The sequence below is a fragment of the Bison bison genome, unplaced genomic scaffold (assembly GCF_000754665.1).
Source record: "Bison bison bison isolate TAMUID 2011002044 unplaced genomic scaffold, Bison_UMD1.0 scf7180017864475, whole genome shotgun sequence".
Lineage (NCBI taxonomy): Eukaryota > Metazoa > Chordata > Mammalia > Artiodactyla > Bovidae > Bison > Bison bison.
The window spans coordinates 159207-179052 of record NW_011495036.1 but is presented as its reverse complement, the minus strand read 5'-3'; the positions used below and the strand labels follow the sequence as shown (position 1 = coordinate 179052).

The window sequence follows — 19846 nt, the reverse complement described above, 5'->3', positions numbered from 1 at the left end:
CAGGGTGACAATATACAGCCTTGACGTACTCCTTTTCCTATTTGGAACCAGTCTGTTGTTCCATGTCCAGTTCTAACTGTTGCTTCCTGACCTGCATACAAATTTCTCAAGAGGCAGGTCAGGTGGTCTGGTATTCCCATCTCTTTCAGAATTTTCCACAGTTTATTGTGATGATCCACATAGTCAAAGGCTTTGGCATAGTCAATAAAGCAGAAATAGATGTTTTTCTGGAACTCTCTTGCTTTTTCCATGATCCAGCAGATGTTGGCAATTTGATCTCTGGTTCCTCTGCCTTTTCTAAAACCAGCTTGAACATCAGGAGGTTCACGGTTCACATATTGCTGAAGCCTGGCTTGGAGAATTTTGAGCATTACTTTTCTAGCATGTGAGATGAGTGCAATTGTGTGGTAGTTTGAGCATTCTTTGGCATTGCCTTTCTTTGGGATTGGAATGAAAACTGACCTTTTCCAGTCCTGTAGCCACTGCTGAGTTTTCCAAATTTGCTGGCATATTGAGTGTAGCACTTTCACAGCATCATCTTTCAGGATTTCGAATAGTTCAACTGGAATTCCATCACCTCCACTAGCTTTGTTCGTAGTGATGCTTTCTAAGGCCCACTTGACTTCACATTCCAGGATGTCTGGCTCTAGGTCAGTGATCACACCATCGTGATTATCTGGGTCGTGAAGATCTTTTTTGTACAGTTCTTCTGTGTATTCTTGCCATCTCTTCTTAATAGCTTCTGCTTCTGTTAGGTCCATACCATTTCTGTCCTTTATCAAGCCCATCTTTGCATGAAATATTCCTTTGGTATCTCTGATTTTTTTGAAGAGATCTCTAGTCTTTCCCATTCTGTTGTTTTCCTCTATTTCTTTGCATTGATCGCTGAAGAAGGCTTTCTTATCTCTTCTTGCTATTCTTTGGAACTCTGCATTCAGATGTTTATATCTTTCCTTTTCTTCTTTGCTTTTCACTTCTCTTCTTTTCACAGCTATTTGTAAGGCCTCCCCAGACAGCCATTTTGCTTTTTTGCATTTCTTTTCCATGGGGATGGTCTTGATCCCTGTCTCCTGTACAATGTCACGAACCTGATTCCATAGTTCATCAGGCACTCTCTCTATCAGATCTAGGCCCTTAAATCTATTTCTCACTTCCACTGTATAATCATAAGGGATTTGATTTAAGTGGGTGTAAATACGAATAGAAAAGCTTCTCTGCTCCATCAGAACCAGGAATTTCACCTTGAAGCTACTGGGGAGGCAGGTCTGGAAGGAGCAGGACTGGGCAAGGGGGTTCACGGTTTGGGTGCACCCCAATATCCCTATCAGGTGAAGTCATGTTGCTTTTTCCCTCCAAACACAATTTCCAACTGGTTTTTCCAATCATGAGTTCTGAGATTGAGGAAACCTTGCAGCTGGGAGGGCAGGCTCCAGAACCAACATTCGAGTTGAAGTTAAATGCATGTTAGATTATATGGCCTCAAAGCAAAACGCTGTGTGATATTTACACCTTCATCATTCTCTAGGGCCCTCAATTTCTAATTTCCTCTCCCCAAATTATACAAGCACAAAGAGAAAAACCATGAAGAACCCCTTTCCAATTACAGATCACCAAGAGGGGGGATGAGAGGAGACACAACTTTATATCAACCAGGCTGTGTCTCTAAGAGGCAGAGACAACAGGCATTTGTAATAATCTCTAAATGGGGGGGACAGGGAGGATACATAGCAACTGGGCAGCCCCAGACCAGCTCACCCTCCGGCCACGTGATGGGAAGAACTGTAAGCAAACCAATTCTGGGGTTCAGAGGGACTGCTGTAGTAAGAAAACATTTTTTAAAAGGAATAGCCACCGCTTTTCTGAATGGTGTTCTGGAGATAGTCTATTCCCTCATAGCTCAGTTGGTAAATCATCTGCCTGCAATGCAGGAGACCTGAGTTCGATTCCTAGATCTGAGTGGGTGGAAGATCCCCTGGAGAAGGAAATGGCAACCCACTCCAGTATTCTTGCCTGGAGAATCCCATGGACAGAGGAGCCTGGCAGGCTACAGTCCACAGGATCGCAAGAGTCAGACACGACTTAGTGACTAAACCACCACCACCATACTCATAACGTTGCTGCTGTTGCTGCTTAGTCGCTAAGTCGTATTTGACTCTTCGTGACCCCATGGACTGTAGTCCACAAGCTCCTCTGTCCGTGGAATTTCCCAGACAAGAATACTGAAGTGGATTGCCATTTCCCCCTCCAGGGGATTTTCCCGACCCAGGGATCGAACCCCTGTCTCCTGCATTGGCAGGTGGGTTCTTTAGCACTGAGCCACCAGGGAAGCCCTGTATTCATAAAATATCAGGACCATATTTCACCCTATCTCACTTATCTCGGGCTTGAAATGTCTCTCCTCCACCTTTCCACCTGAGAGAATCCGCACACTGACACTTGAAGATGTGCTGAGGACTACTTACCGAAAGACAATCCCCGCTATGAAGTAGAAAAGCCCGAGTGAATCCATGACGTTCCACAGGTCGGTAAAGTAATTCACGCCGTTCACGCACCACTGCAGAGCAGAGGGACAGAAAGGACACAGCAGCTGGAACATCAGTTGCGTCCAGGTTTATTCACGCTCACACATTTCTCTCCAGATCCATTTTGAGTCCGTGATGTACCAAGTACACCCTGCAACTGACCCCTGTGATTCCCGGGGGACTGGAAAGTAAGGTCACATGCCTGCTGTTCTGTTGCTCATATGTTGCTAAGAAAGTCAAGGAAAAAAAGACACAGGGATCCTTACTGTTCTTTAAAAAGGAACCTGCAGAACCTGTGTGGGCCAAGTTGGAACCCTCCCCCAACCGCCATGTACAGTGGTGTAGGCTACACACTGGACAACTCTTCAAGGCTGTTACCCATACTGCCGTCGTCACAGATTGTGTGTTTCCTATAAATATTTTCCGACACATGACAATAAAACGTCTTTAAAAAGGGAACATTTTTTTGGAAGTTTTAAAAACCCTTTTTTGCACGCAGGTGCTATACATGGCACCTAAGGGAACAGATGTGGTCACAGAAATGACTGATGTGAACAATGTGTCTTAAGGATCTTTTTGTCATGATATGTATATATCAGTCATGATTTCTCAGAAGAAAGTATGTCAGGAAAACACTTGAAGAGGGATAAGATTATCCATTAGAAGAGGCTGCATCTGGACAGCCTCTCTGGCAATCCGTCCACTAGATTTGGGTGATTCCAGGGAGGTCATCTCACCTGTCATTTGCTCATCCAGTCAGAACATATTTTACTGAGAGTCCACAGGATTGCAAATACCTGTGGTGGGCTCCTGAGACACAAAGACATCAGATTGGGTGCAACGTGGACTCTGAAGGAATCCACTGGCCCATGCGAAAGATAGATGTTAAACATGTTTAAAATGAAACGTGATAAGGGTCGGAGGGGAGGTAAGACCAAAGGTCCCAGTGAGCTCAGATAAGGAAACCATGTACCTGCCTTACTCAGGGAAGAGGAAAATAACAACAAACACGCGTCATCAAAGGAACACGGCACTTTTCAACTCTACTACATGAACTCACCACCATGGGCCACCCGCTATCCAGATATCTCCTTTCCTATTCTACACCTGAAACCAGGGCCTGAGAAAAAGAAGCAAAGGAACTCGCCCAAAGACAGAAAGGCAGCAAGTGGTGGGTCTTGGGGTTCTGAAATCCAGTTTCCTCTCTCCAGCATCACCCTGCTTCTTTACAGTCCATGGGGATCCCCCAGTCTTAGACTTGGAAGAGATTCAAGAAACAGCATCAATTTCTCAGGAAGCCCTTCTCTTCATTCGTTAATAAATGCAAATGGCAACTTTAGTGGGCAAGGCGGTGAGAACATTATGAAATCAAACACCAAGAAAGTATTACAATCCCCCAGGTGTACCAGGGGAAGGGGTGGTTAGGGAGTTTGGGATGGACAGGTACACACTGCTATATTTAAAATGGATAACCAACAAGGACCTACCATACAGCACATGGAACTCTGCTCAGTGTTGTGTGGCAGCCTGGATGGGAGGGAGTTTGGGTGAGAATGGATACATGTATATGTACGGCTGAGTCCCTTCACTGTTCAGCTGAAACTATCACGACATTGTTAGTCGGCTATGTGCGTGCATGCTCAGTCGATTCAGTCGTGTCTGACTCTGCGACCTCATGGACTGTAGCCCGCCAGGCTCCTCTGCCCATGGGATTCTCCAGGCAAGAACAGGGGAGTGGGTTGCCCTCTCTTCTCCAGGGGATCTTCCCAACCCAGGGACTGAACCTGGGTCTCCTACATTTCTTACATTTGGCTGGTGGGTTCTTTACCAGTGAGCCACCGGGGGAGCCCTTAATTGGCTATACCCCAATACAAAATAAAAACTTAAATTAAAAAAAAATACGAAAAAAAAAATCCCCCAGATATAAGCAGCCTGATCTGACCCTGTTCCCCTGTGGGTGGCGGATCTCATGGGCTCAGAACGGTCCATTGGGTGACCCCAGTGACGTGGGTCCCCACCCACCCAGGGCAAGATGAGGGCGGCTGGGACAGGCTCTCCCTGCCACCTACTTCCCTCTCTGAGACCTTGGCCTGCGAGGCAGGTAGGCACAGGGCAACAGGGCAGCGCCAGCCTGGCTCAGCCTCTGAACCCGTGATGGGAGGAACGGTAAGTACATCAATTCTGCGGCTGGGAGATACTGTTACAGTAAGAAGACATCTTTAAAAAGGAACAGCAGTCTCTTTTCTGAAAGGAATGCCAGGGTCAGGCTACATTCATAAAACACCATATTTCACCATCTTTCTCAGGATTCGAGGGCCTAAAGAATGAGTGTGCTCTCCATGAAGGGATGCTGGGACTTGCCTCATTTTAAATAAACATTCACAGACTGCTTAACAGACCTAAGAGCTATTTAGCAACTAACTCTGTTTGTTCTCATTGATTGCCTTGGTTAAAAATTCCAATTAACAGAGCAACCTCTGCCACCACCATCCCCCCACGGGCAAGGGGACCCAGGCAGACACCGAGGAGCATGCGTTTGACACCCAGACACGATCTGAAACAGGTAGCATCCCGCCTTGTTTTGATTTTCGCTAACTAGTGTGAATTGGGTTAATTAAGACAGTACTAGGCTGGCAGACCTGATGGTTTGAGGAAACCAACCGCATGGAGGATTCCAAAGGCCTGAGACTGCACACCTGAGGGGAAACAGCGACCTCTAGTGTCAGAGTTCTGTAATGACAAGAATCAGCAAGGCTGGCTGGCATCGCAGACTGGCTCACAGACCACACAATCAGAGCGGCTCTCGGATGGCAGGGCTGGCCTGGGCCCCACGCTCCTGACCCTAAGCATGTCCTTCACCATTGCCTTAATACGCAAGGTTGCTGGATTCAAACTGCCCCTTCAAGAAGAATTTTTACAGGATGAACCTAGAGCCTGTTATACAGAATGAAGTAAGTCAGAAAGATAAAAACAAGTATCGTATATTAATGCATATATATAGGCCTTCCCTGACGGTTCAGTAGTAAAAGAATCTGCCTGCAATGAAGGAGACGCAGGGGATGTGAGTTCGATCCCAGGGTCAGGGAGATCCCCTGGAGGAGGAAATGGCAACCCACTCCAGTACTCTTGCCTGGAGAATCCCATGGACAGAGGAGCCTGGAGGGCTACGGTTCATGGGGGTCGCAGAGTCAGACATGACGTGACTGAACATGCACGCATACAATGCATACATGTGGAATCTAGAGATATGATTAGATATGAATCTAATCGCAGGACAGGGATGGAGACTCAGACAGGGAGAACAGACTTGAGGGCACAGCTGGGGAAGGACGGGGTACAAACTGAGAGGGCAGCATTGACGCACACACCAGCACACGCGAAACAGACAGCTAGCCGGAAGCTGCCGTGTAACACGGGGAGGTCAGCTCGGTGCTCTGTGATGACCTAGAGGGGTGGGATGGGCAGGTAGGAGGGAGGCTCGAAAGGGAGGGAGTGTATTTATACTGATAGCTGATTCACGTTGTATGGCAGAAACCAACACGACATTGGAAAGCAATTATCCTCCGACTAAAAATAAATTTAAAAGAATAACTTTTTACAGAGAAAGAGAGGGCAAACTTGGACAGACCTGCTGCTGCTGCTGCTGCTAAGTCGCTTCAGCGTGTCCGACTCTGTGCAACCCCACTCTGTGCCTACCAGGCTCCTCCGTCCATGGGACAGAGCTACACACGGTCCAATATCACCCATTTGGAAGGCAGGACAGCTGGGACCCAGTCGGACGCTGTGGGCATCACGTCAGGCCTGGGGAATAACTGGGAGCACACTAGCCCGCTGTCCTCCCATGCAGAGTCCCCGCCGTGTCTCTCCTGGGCAACTCTCCACGCACTCCACCTGCCCAGAGCCCCTCTCCAAGCTAAACACACCTGTCCTGAGACTCCTTCCTGCATGACCCAAATCAGTGATGAGCAGTTGATATGCATCCGAATCTGAAGGGACACGCTTGTGCTGAGAGGACTTAGAATTTCACTCTCTTGGGTCCTCTCCGCCAATCTCCCCATCAACTCAAAACTCGCTCATTCTACACTACCTGCCATGCTCACCTCCTCTCCTTGAAAGCTCTCAGAAGTGACCCTGACGGTCATCTCTAACTGGTAAAAAGTCTATGAGGACAGAGATGTTTGCCTGCTTGGTTCATCCCTGGGGTCTAAACACTGCCTGGCACCCAGTAGGTGCTCAATAAATATCTGTTCAAAGAAGGAGGGCGTGGATGAAGTGTGTTGGCTTGAGCCAGGATGACTCTCCCTGCGTCCTCCATTCAGGCCCAGCTCTGCCCCTGAAGCAGTCCAGGAGACGCCCTCTCTCTGGACCTGATGCTCCTTTAGGTGCCTGGAGGATACAGATGACCTTGGGAATCACATCGCAGGCTCTGTGATGAAATGCAGCCAGGAGGCAGGGTCAGGAGTGGGACTAGGGGAGAAATGTTGGGAGTGTGAGTAAGGGGCAGTTAAGAGCAGGAAAAGAACTTTTTATCAATTGTTCTAAGAAGCAGCTGCCAACAGCACCCACTGCCCAAAAAGCTACCCCTGAGCCCTTCCTGCAAGCTTCCTCCCCAAAGCCTGGCTCTGGTCTCAGGGCTCCCCACTTATTCTCAGTCACAGCACAGCTCTGGGGTTCAGTCAGGAAGACCCTGCCTTCTCAGTTCATTTATTAAAAAGATACACATGCTTGCCGGAAACGCAATAGCGCCAGCTCCTATGCTAGTACCCAAGGATTAAATGTGAATAAAAACCAAATGTCTGAATGAAGTCATTCCCCTGCCACCCACTTCTGGTCAGGAGCAGAGTTTGGGCGAGGAGCTGGAACTCCCCAGTAGAGTTGATGCGGATGAGATGGGCGAGGTTGCCTCACAAGGCATCCGGTCCTGTGGCTCCTCTCTGGGACTTCCTGTGGCTATCATTTCATAGTTCTATGTACGTTAAGTCATTATACTACATACCTGGAATGGATACAGGGCTATGTCACAATATTTCAATAAAACAGAAAAAAATTATCACTTACAGTAGGAAAGATGCCCATTTAAGGACAGGAAACCAGAAGATCAAAGAAATTCAGTTACTACCATGCTATTGAGAGTCCCTTGGACTGCAAGGAGATCCAACCAGTGCATCCTAAAGGAAATCAACCCTGAATAGTCATTGTAAGGACTGGTGCTGAAGCTGAAACTCCAGTACTTTGGCCACCTGATGCAAAGAGCTGACTCATTGGAAAAGACCTTGATGCTGAGAAAGATTGAGGGCCAGAGGAGAAAGGGACGACAGAGGATTACATGGTTGGATGGTATCACCGATTCAATGGACATGAGTTTGAGCAAACTCTGGGAGATAGTGAAGGACAGGGAATCCTGGCATGCTGCAGTCCATGGGGTCACAAAGAATCAGACACAACTGAACAGCTGAACAACAACCATGCTGTTTGCAATTCCTGCTGGTTTTCTCTTTCTCTCTCCCTCTCCACTTCTTTGGTCTCATGACTTATTTCCCTGCTGGGCATCCCCCACCCACAGAGGACAAGAGGTCTGCTAGCCTCCAAGATGGTGTGAGACTCAGGGCATTCCCCCCGCAGCCAGCCAAAGCCCCTCAAACTCACCCTTTCATCGTCTTTCTCTGCAGTAGCTAAACTTTCTCTTTGATGTGGCTTTGAAAGGTAGTCAACCACGCCCGGGAGTGGAGCAAAGGCAGGGAGGCAGGGCCCCAGCCCCGACCCCACTGGTCTAGGAGGAAGCATGTGTGACCCTGGGCAGTGCCAACTCCCATGACAACATAACTCAAGAGGTGCTAGTTTAACTTGGTTAACTCTCACGATGGCCCATTTCTAATTGTTGACTCTCCTTCCATCTTTCTCTGATTCTCTCATGCAGGTATTTTCATACCCTGGCTGCTGATATGCAGTTAAGTCCAAAAAAGAGAGAGAACTAGCAAGTAAAGACAGCACTAATAGACTGCATGGAAGGAGTTGTGGGTCAAACCGTGTCCCCTCCAAATTGATACTTCTAAGGAATCCCCCCCCAGCACCTTGTTTGGAAGTAGAGTCCTTGCAGGTGTGGATTAGCTAAAATGAGGTCATACTGGAGCAGGATGGGCCCCTGACCCAACGATTAGTGTCCTCATGACAAAGGGAGGCTGGGACAGAGACACGCACATGGGGAGAAGGTGGTGTGGGCATGAGGACAGGGATCAAACAACACATCGCCAGCAGAGGAGCAGCAAAGATGGCCAGCAAGTCTCCAGGAACCAGGGAGGGGCCTCAAACAGGCTCTTCCTTGCATTCTCAGAAGGAACCAACCTTGCCCACAACCTGATCTCAGACTTCTGACCTTCAGAACAATGAGGTGATGAACTTGCACTGTTTCAGCCACCTGGCGGTGCTTCATCATCGCAGCCTGCCCTAGCCCTGCTATCATCGCAGCCCTAGCCCTCATGGGCTCATACAGAAGGTCCCTGGGCTGAACTGTGACCTCCTGAGCCAGTGCTGGGGCTCCCGTGAGGCTGATCCGAAATCACAGAAGCCTTTTGCACTTTAGCAGGACCAGATCCTGGGGGAGACCTGCTGGGGGAGATTATCAGACCAGAAGCCTGATAATCTCACCATGCTCAACACACTTCCACCTGTACCCCATCTCCAGTCCACACCTGAAACTCCCACCTACTGGACAAGCAAAGGCAGATTCAGGGCACTGGTGCCAGGACTTCTGCCATTCCTTGTGCCCATGGCAGATGCTGCTAATTCATTAAGGTGCGCTCCTGCTGAAAACAGAGCCTCAGAATCTTTCTCAACCCAGGGATCCTGCTGCTGCTAAGTCGCTTCAGTCGTGTCCGACTCTGTGCGACCCCATAGATGGCAGCCCACCAGGCTCTGCCGTCCCTGGGATTCTCCAGGCAAGAACACTGTAGTGGGTTGCCATTTCCTTCTCCAATGCATGAAAGTGAAAAGTGAAAGTGAAGTCGCTCAGTCATGTCCGACTCTTAGCGACCCCATGGACTGCAGCCTACCAGGCTCCTCTGTCCATGGGATTTTCCAGGCAAGAGTACGGGAGTGGAGTGCCATTGCCAGGGATCCTAGAAGGCACCAAAAAGTATTAGAGTTGGCATGATAATTGAAACCAATTTAGGATTCCCATTCTAGGCAGTGACTCTGTGTGGTCAAAACCAGTATCCTTTGCCCCTCCAAACATCTTGTATCACTTGGCACAGCACCTCACAAACTATAGGCACCTAGGCCATACTTGTTGAATGGATATGTTTTTGCATTTGGGCTCATATGGGACGAGAGTGATGGCAAGAGCAATTCTCATACACTTTACAAATTACCATTTTAAAAGGGTTTTCTGGATGACTTTTTATGATGGTTTAAGGACAGCACTGACCTTCAACATCAACATTTATTTATTCAACAACTATTAACTGAACACTGATACATGCCCAGCCTGGGCCAAGTTTGGATTCAAGGGTGGAAAGAGCATGTCAAACAATGCAGATCCCAAGAAACTACAGAAAAGCACCATGAATAATTGAAACGAACTCCCTGAAATTCACAAGAATGAATATGAATTCTTCCCAACATTGTCAATCTGACACACTGCACATTGAGATGCTCTTAAACGGCAAGTCCTTCCGGTCTCCCTGCCACACATGGTGCCGCCTCCCCCGGCGATGGTACTGACAGGGCCACAGATAGCTCCCAATCCCTAAACACAGGAGTGGGTTTAGAGTCCAAGGTCAACCTGCTCTTTGAACACATTGCTGATCCCGAGTAATTCATCTCCATTAACATTAATTACAGAGCAAAGCCTGGGCCTGGGGCTGAGATCTCACGGAAGTGCGTCTTCATGTTCACGGGTGATCACCTAAGGAGAACGTTTGTTTGGGGGACATAGTGACTTTGGAACTTCAGGAGCAGCTTCTGTTCCTCCATGGCAGTAGGAAGCCCCCACCCACTGAGGACAGGAGGGGGCACGCACGTGAGGGCTGACCTACCTGTCTCACTTCATCACAGAACAGGACAAAGACGAGCGCGTAGAGGACGAGCTCTGGGGCGTGGGGCACAGAGTGGAAATCCATGAGCAGCACGTAGGCGAAGAGCAGGAGGAAGGCAATGTAGAAGACCACGTTCCAGGAGAAGACCACGAACGGGGAGGTGAAGAAGGCCACGTAGTACCACAGGAGCCTCCTGTGCTTGTCCAGGGGCTTCTTCCTGGACCGAGAGGAGAGAGCCCTGTCATCATCCCAGCCAGCATCGCTGTGTGGGCCTCATCTCCCCTGCTGAACGCAGATGAACACAGACCCACAGCCGGGCTGGGGCCAGGCGGCCAGAATTCAGCCTTGGCATTGCTTGGCTACCAGATCCAAATTCTGCCTCAGATATAAGGACATGACCCCACTTCTGCCTGTTTCAAACCCAGGGAAAACCCACAGAGATCCCAGACCTAATGTGTGCAGGCACTAGAGTGGACGTCATAAATTCCAGGCCTTACAATGCTTTCTTTACACAAGAGCACACACTGAGAGATGTGTGCACAGACACAGACACTTGTACAGACACAGATGCTTGTACACACACAGAAGAATGTACACACACATATGCGTGTACACACAGATGCTCATACACCCACAGGTGCGTGTACATACATAGATGCTTATAAACACACAAGTACATCTACACACAGACACTTGTACACACATGCTTGTACACACTCAAGTACATCTATACACAGAGAGATGTATGTACACACAGAAAAATGTTTGTACACACATAAGTACATCTATACACACAGATGTCTGTATATACACAGACACTTATACACCCACAGGTGCATATACACACACACAGATGCTTGTACACACACAAGTACATCTACAGCCTCAGATATATGTATACACACAGACGATTATACACCCACAGGTGCGTGTACACACACAGGTGCGTGCGCATGCACATGTATGTTTGTACACATGCAAGTATGTCTACACACATAGATGCATATACACACACAGATGCATGTGCACGCACACGTGCTCACACATTCACAGATGCATGTACACACGCACACACTATTGTGTGCCTTGGTTTCATACCTAAATGATACAAAGCCACAGCCAACCAAGGGTATAATAAACAGACACAGGATAATCTTCCAGTTCTTGGTGTCTCGGGAAATCTCTCCATACCACTGCTTGGAAAGAAAATTCTAGAGGAAACAGACAAAGGAACAGGTCCTTATCAGTGCAATGACTTGCTGGATGGTGTGCAACCTTTCTTCCCAGCCCTCAAACCTCCCCTCACTCTCTGAATTGAGATCCTTATTCTTTTATATTGGTTACCTGGATTCTAAGGGGCTATGATTAAACCACTGAAACTTCTGCTTGATTTTCAGTTCTGTGGACTTTAAAATAGAGGCTGTATGAGTCCAAACTCACTAAACCTACGAACCTTAACCAACTGTAATTTTTATTGTGCAAGTCTTCGTCAGTAAAACAGGATGATGTTGACCTGCACGCATGCTGTGAAGATAAAGCGTGATTGCACATACGAGGAGTGTGTAGGTGAGTGTCAGTCTGTCCCCTTCCCTACCTTTCCTCCAGCTGGGATGGTGGGTGAAATATTTCCCCTCCCAAACCTGAGGCACAAGACACAAATTGCTGTGAGTGTAATTCAAGGCAGAAAGCACCTACAGTGGCTGAACCCACTTCACACTAAATTCTCTGCTCCCAGTACTACGGATAACGGCTGTGACAGTAACTGCTACCATAAAGGGCCGGCTCCACTCACAAACTGTCTCACTGAATCCTCATAGCAAGCCCTTCTTTACCCCCTACTCTGCCCATTTTACAGATAAGGAAACTAAGGCTCAGAGAGCTTGTGTAACTGGCCCATCCCTACACCGAGCTAGAGGTAACCCTGGGTCCCGAGAGCCAGCTGATGAGAAAGGCCCATTTCTAGGCATGCCGTTTGGTGACGGCATGCTGCTCACCTGGACCCCGGGCTGGGCAATGAAATGCTGGTCGGTTGCCTCCACCGCCAACTCCAAGCAGCTGCTTCCCCCCCAGGCTTCACAGGAATAGACCAGGAGTTGTTCCGCCAAGTCCTCATCGCTGCTGTAACACTCTGTGAACAGCTCTAAGCGACAGCATCCCCAGAGAGAGGGAAGAGGGAGGCAGGGCTGGCCAAAGCATAGCACTTTCTCACCCTGTCCCCTCTGCCCCAGCCAAGCCCCGGCTTCCACAAAACCCCGGCTGTGACTCTCCTGGTTTATAAAAGGCAGAGATAAGGCCAACAGAAGAGAATTCTCCACAGGGCAAGGGGTCTTCTTTGGGTACCCCATGCCCATTACATGCCCAGGAGGGCATAGCACCTCCTGGTGGGAGATGTCAGAAATGCCCATTGAGCTGTAGTGAACACAGGGAGCCCCCGCCCCCGCCCCCGCTTTGATGGGGCTCAGCCACAGCGGGGAGGATTCAGACCCTCAGCTATCTCGTTTACCTTTTGTGCTTTCTTGGTGAGGGTCTCTGCAGTTAAGGCACAGTACCAAAAAAAAAAAAGCCAAAATGATGTAATAAAAAAACACTGACCAATTGCATTGAGGATGTCTTGTATTTTGACACGTAAGAGTTCATATTTTGTGCTCTTATGACAAAGAGATTGGTGTGTTGATCCTCAGAGGAGCTATTTTAAAAGTCAAATGTTAGGATTCATTGACTAGCTAAATCAATCTGAAATCAACATGGTATCTTCAAATTTTAAATATATTAGAAGAAAAAAATCAGACACCTTTTTTTTCCAGTGCAGAGAAGCTCAACTCATGAGGATTTCTTCATTAGATAAGACAACAGATAAACACGGCTGCAGTTGGCAATGTGCCACACTGCAAACTTAAAACTCTGAAGTGGGGGGAAAAAAAATAGAACTGGCCTAACATTCTGCATTGCTGGGAGGCAACTTGGTCCAGGATTTCTCACACCTCGCATGGCCCGGGCCTTCTGAGCAGGGGCACCAATAAGCTTTGTTCAAGGGCAGGTGAAGCAAATGGAGGACAGATGTTCCGGGAGCATCAGACTCAGCAAGGCCTCTGCCCACCTCTGTTCCTGGTGATGAGAAACCTCCCCCGGAGGGCACTGGGCAGCTCACCTGTCGTCTTATATTATAGAGGCCCTGAGTCTCCTGATTTGTGGGAGCTGTGGGACTGTCAACACCAGCTCTTATTCACATCACCCCGTGGGGAATTGAGGCACGAGGAACAACCCTGGATGCTGTTCTGAATGCTGCCTTTCCCATAGTAATAAGCTATCTGTGGCCCCTAACTAGGGCTCTGGGGTCTTCCCTAGGTATGGGTATGGGAGACTGGCAGGCTAACCCATCAGCTCACACATCAGGTGAAACCTCAGACCTGTCACGGTTTCTGAACAGCAACACTCCAAGGCTCTCCTACGGTGCTGAGTTACTTAGACTTGACCTGGATATGGCTCTGGGAGGCTGTGGGGTGAGGAAGCCCCCATTTTTCCCCACCTTCAATCTTAGGAAAGTCAGTAAATGCCCCCTAGCGTGCCTATGCCACCCCCGGATCCCATTCCAGGAGGCTTACCCACTGCCCGGGTCTCATACTCGTTTGCCAGCTCCTCCGACTCCCCTGCAGCGTTGATGTCATTCTTCACCTTAGCCAGAGTCTTCAGAAGTTTGCTGGCCCCCAGGGCGGCCAAAGTACAGCCCCTGGTCTTTCAGAGAAGTGAGCATGCTGCCGTTAATTCTAAATCCCTTGTGGTCAAGCCAACATCAAAGTCAGACAAGGAAAAAATTGTGGCAAAAGCAAGAAATGGGTTCCCAGCAAGATGTGCAATGTGCACCAAGAGTCCTGAACCTGAATATACTCACAGTCTTGAACACGGAATTAACAGGCAAAAAGACAGTATCAAGATCAATGTAGGACAAGCTGATAGTTCGATGGGGCAGTGGGAGGTCTGAAGACCCACCCCCATGCTATAAGAGCTCAGGTGGGAAAGTGGCCAAGGACACGAAGATCTGACAATGTAGTTAGTGAGACTGTGTGTGAATTAATATTCAGTACCTAATTGTAGGCTCTAAAAATGGAGAAGGTAACTGCTTTTCAACTGCTCATAAATCATTTAGAAAAATCATTATGTAGGGAATCACAGAGAAAAATATCAATCATTTCCCAGAGAAGATTTTGTACAGGCCATACCTTCCTGTCTATAATGTGATAAAGCTAGAAATTAATTTTTAAACTAAACTTAAAAACCTCATCCACTTGGAAAACAATCGCACATCCACACACACCTAAGAAGTAAGTGCTTTCTGGATTGCCCACAATGGCCAGCACTTTTCAGAGACCTCCCCTCCCAAACACACCTCTGTTCACATTAAAAACAAGCCACAACCATTTTCGTTACATCAAATATTTCATTTCATTAGTGATGCTTTAAGATTAGGCTCCCCAGGTGGAACAGTGGTAAAGAATCCATCCACCAGTCCAGGAGATCCAAGAGACAGAGCTTCAAAGCCTGGATCAGGAAGATCCCCTGGAGAAGGAAACGGCAACTTGCTCCAGTATACTTGCCTGGAAAATTTCAAGGATAGAGGAGCCTGGTGGGCTACACTCTCTGGGGCAGCAAACAGTCAGACAGGACTGAGCGTGGACACATATGCGCACACATGTGTGAGTTCTGAGAGGGTCAGAACAACCACAGCAAAGCGCACATTTGCCAAGGAATTGGGCGTTTACCTGCTCCCAAATGACTTTGGAGAGTTCCTTCTTGTTCTGAAGAATGGCCCAGATGAAGAGCGCTTGCAGGGGGTGCCGAGTAATAGGAGACACATCCTGGGAGGGTTAGAGCAGGGAGTCAGCACCTGCAGCTGGAACACCACTTTAGCAGACACACCAGTATGAGAATGAAAATGCGGTCAGGATGCCCTAGGGAGCACCCCGTGTATGGAGGGCTCTGTAACTCGGTGCCTGAATCCATTTTCACAGAATAGGGATGAGCGTTTCATCTCCCCAGTGCACCAGGTGGTATAATCTGACACGGAATCTTTGATCTATCACAAAAGGCAATGTACAAGTAGATGGAAAAGTATAAAGGCTGAAAAAAATGTGCTGACAGCAATTTAAAAACTGAATGACTCTGACAGCCAGAAGAGAAAGCAATTCCTTCTCACCATATAACTCTCCTTCTCATCTAGAAAAATGCTCAATCTAAATTCCGACTTTCTGATAGTTAAAGTTCAATTATCACAATGTAAAACTATATTTATTTCTTTGGAGTGTTATTCAAAGTTTCAATTCCTAATGTTTCAGCTAGAATCCCAGCTTCATTTACCCGCCCAAGGGAATCTTTTTCAGATAGAAAAACAACTCTATGTATAGATTCCTTTTAATCTTTCCTACAAGTTTTACCAAGATACAAAATGTTTCTGGCACAGTTATAGATACTGTGGAGAGTTTCACTATAAATAGAATCAAACAGCTTTTTAAACACTTCCAACTTCTTCAAACACCTAGCTCATTTAGATTTTTGCAAACACACACATATATTAAAATTCGAGAACTATAAAAGATAATGACCTAGCTTGAGTTTTCCCAGAAGTAAAAGGATTTCAGACAAGCATTTTATTTGAGAAGTGATTCTGGGAAAACCACTCGAAGGTTGAGGAAATGAAATTAGAAAAGGACGGACCAACAGGTTATCATGGTAAATAACCAGAAACTAACCCCACCACGTGGGCCACGTGGGGCTTCCCTGGTGGCTCAGCGGGAATCTGCCTGCCAATGCAGGAGATGTGGGTTCAGTCCCTGGGTCAGGAAGATCCCCTGGAGAAGGAAATGGCAACCCACTACAGTATTCTTGCCTGGAGAATCCCACGGACAGAGGAGACTGGTGGGCTGTAGTCCATGGAGCTGCAAAGAGTCGGACATGACTTGGCCACTGAACAACAACTGTCTCACTAGGCAACTCTAGGAGCCAGTGTAGGACACAGGCCTCAGAATTATCCCCTCTGAACAGGAAGGTTGCTGGGGTATTTATACACCAACTTGACCCTCAGTGGGCTCTGAGCAGAGCAAGCCTTCAGCAAAGAGTTGCTGGTGCAGGAAACTGGCCCTGCCTGTCCTTTAAGTAGAAAATCTTGAAAGAATATAAATGGTACATCCATAACATCCTCTCAAGTGGAAACCAGGATTATCCTTTTGGAAAGATTTGCTTCCCTTTTCATTCACAAAGGAAAACTTGGCAGTTCTCCAGTCCTTTGCATGGATAGCACAGAACTGTTTTAGGCAGATCACATCTAAAAGGCTAAGGCATGAACAGGTTGCCATTTCTTTGCCCCTGTTCTCTGTTAGATACCTTCAGAAAGTGCATCACACCAACCTCTGCAATTAATAAACACTGCAATAACTAGTTATAAATATAGCACAAAGAATAAAGCAAGAAAATGCACCATTTATTATCTCAGTAGGATCTGCTAGCTTAAATAAATGAAGTAGGGCAAGAAAATTAACAAACCCAATATGTTGACTACATGATGGTGATGAGATAGGGAGTAGGAATCTAGAGAGGTAGAGAGATTTTTCTGAAGGAAGACTCAAGAGATCAGAGTATTCAGGCAGACAACCATCCCAGTACATACATGGAGCTCTATGTCTATTTCATCTCTGCTATTCCTGTCTTCCTTCCGGAAGCCTCTTCGGAAGTTAGCAACCAGTTTCCAGACAAAGGTGAGGAGGGCATCATTATAGGAATTCTTGGCGATCTGCAGGTTTCGATACACCAGGGAGCTGAAGTGATTGGAGAAGAGCTCCGTGAGGACGTCATTGGTGAGGAACTTCCGCAGGTTCAAGCCATTCTCCAGAAAGAGGCGGACAAACTTGGGTCTGTCCTTTATAAGAGCTGTAAACATGACTTCCTGAAGGTCAGCAGACTGAGGAGAAAGAGCACAGAGAGAGGGCGCACACCCTAAATCCAATTAAAGAAGCAAGCCATTTTCTTTCTCAGCTTCCATCGCATTTTCAACCACAAAGTAACAGGATTATCAGATTCTCTTTCAGTTCTGCTTTGGAAATAAAATTTATCTTTTCAGTTGTAACACAATGTTGGATTTTAGCTCAAGCGTTGCGGCAGGAGAAGGAAGCAGCATGGTGGGATCTGAAATCAGCCAGACGTGGGTTTGGATGGGACTTGGCCTTGTGCTATGGTAAAGTGCAGACGATGGCACCATATAGGGGTGACATTGATCAAGAATTGATCCCAATGTCTCGTACAGAAGCACTGGCTCTGTTAGGGGGCAGGGAACCTGCCATCCAGCTCACACCACTTCTCTGAGGTCTACAGTAGACACCATTATGAGCCAACCACCAACCAACTCTTCCGTCTGTGCCGTGGGGTCACCCTACTGCCCTTCACACACCATGAGGCAAACGCCTGGCCATGTTCAAAAACCATGAGTTACTGGAACACCTGACAGTGATACCCAGTTATTATTTCCCTTTATCTCTACTGTCTGGGCTCCTGATAAGTCTTATCCCATAGAAGCCTATTGAAAATCTTAATAATGAATACATTCTTCAGGCACAAACCAGTGGTCCACAGATCACACCACTGGTTCCCAACGTCCTCCTTAGTACTGGGTCGCCCAAAAGTTCGCTCGTGTGTTTCAAAATCTGAATGAATATTTTGGCCAACCCAATATTTTTTACAGTTTGATTCAGTTGCCAACATTAACAATTAGACTATGTATAAAATAGAAAACTGATAGGAATATACTGTATAACACAGGGAACTCAATGCACCATGGTGTCCTAAATGGGAAGGAAATCCGGAAGGGAGGGGACATGTGCACACGTACGGCTGATTCATTTTGCCGTGCAGCAGAAACTAATAACACTCTAAAGCAACCATGTGTGTGTGTTAGTCGCTCAGTCGTGTCCGACTCTTTTCAACCCCATGCACTGTAGCCCACCAGGCTCCTCTGTCCATGGGATTCTCCAGGCAAGAATACTGGAGGGGGTTGCCATTCCATTCTCCAAAGGATCTTCCCGACCCAGGGATTGAACTCTGGTCTCCTGCATTACAGGCAGATTCTTTACCACTTGAGCTAAAGGGAAGTCCTACAAAACCACTATAAAGTCCTATAAAGCAACTATATCGCAATAAAAATTAATAAAAAATTAGATGGTTCATAAAAATCCACAATTCCAGCATTAAAATCCAGATGCCTCAGACAGTAAAGAATCCACCTGCAATGCAGGAGACCTGGGTTCAATCCCTGGGTCAGGAAGATCCCCTGGAACAAGGAATGGCAACCCGCTCCAGTATTCTTGCCTGGAGAATCCCATGGACAGAGGAGCCTGGCGGGCTACATACAGTCCATGGGGTCACAAAGAGTCAGACATGACGGAGCGAATAACACTCACGAGTAAACACCAGAAGATCTGACACCACAGAGAACCATCAGCTGGAGCCAGTGGGGGCAGTTCCAGGAGCCTGGGCGCTGCAGCGCCAAACCCACACACATCTCCTTGCCGCCCACCCAATCCACTCTCCTCACTGGACGTGACTGAGCCCCAGTTCAGGGGAATATCCCCGGCCAAGGGCAGCATTAGCGGTTTCTGTTTCTGTCTGATGTTGGTCTCAGCAGGATCACACGTTACCTGCAGAGGGAACTGCCGGGAGCCGGCATATTGCATATTGAGTGCAGCACTTTCCACAGCATCACCTTTCAGGATCTGGAATAGCTCAACCGGAATTCTATCACTGCCGGGAGCCAGCGTGAGGAGCTCCGCCCATGGCAAAGGTCATGAGGAAGGAGGCTCAGCATACGCAAAGGCGGGATCGAGCCTCAGGAGTCCCCCTGGAAATTCTCGAGCATCTACCCCCAAAACCAGAGTCTGCCTACTTTCTGCTTTGTGCTCTCACCTACACCTCTGACTTTACGGGGGGCTGTCCCCCACTACCTCTCTCTGAAAAAAGAGTTAGCTTACAGCTCCAGTTAATAATTCCTGGGTGTGACAGTGTTTCAACCTACAAACTCCTTTGGAAATCCTAGCCTGCCTGAATAGGTTTTTCCAGCCACATGTGATTGTTCAGAGCCTCCCAACTGTGAGAGGCGGGAGATGTTCTAAACTGTCTAATACAGAGTCCTTTGAGCAGTTAAAAGATTGATTAGAAATTGTATTGGTGAAGGGTTTTTCACTTTTTGGGCCAATGTTTGCTGCTAAGTCTCTGTACTCCTTACCTACTGTGTCCTTGGCAGTGTATTGACTG

At 47.6% G+C, this 19846-nt stretch overlaps 1 protein-coding gene across 1 annotated transcript in view; it reads right to left on the bottom strand.

Annotated features, from left to right (window-relative positions):
- TRPM8 (transient receptor potential cation channel, subfamily M, member 8) overlaps positions 1-19846 on the bottom strand; it is a 96103-nt gene that overhangs the window by 39645 nt on the left and 36612 nt on the right. Inside the window, exons 12-18 of the mRNA XM_010862064.1 lie at positions 17214-17504; positions 15313-15408; positions 14158-14287; positions 12550-12695; positions 11654-11766; positions 10556-10772; positions 2463-2554 (exon numbers count right to left, since the gene is read on the bottom strand). Coding sequence (XP_010860366.1) covers positions 2463-2554; positions 10556-10772; positions 11654-11766; positions 12550-12695; positions 14158-14287; positions 15313-15408; positions 17214-17504 — 1085 coding nt within the window. The remainder of the gene's footprint in view (positions 1-2462; positions 2555-10555; positions 10773-11653; positions 11767-12549; positions 12696-14157; positions 14288-15312; positions 15409-17213; positions 17505-19846) is intronic.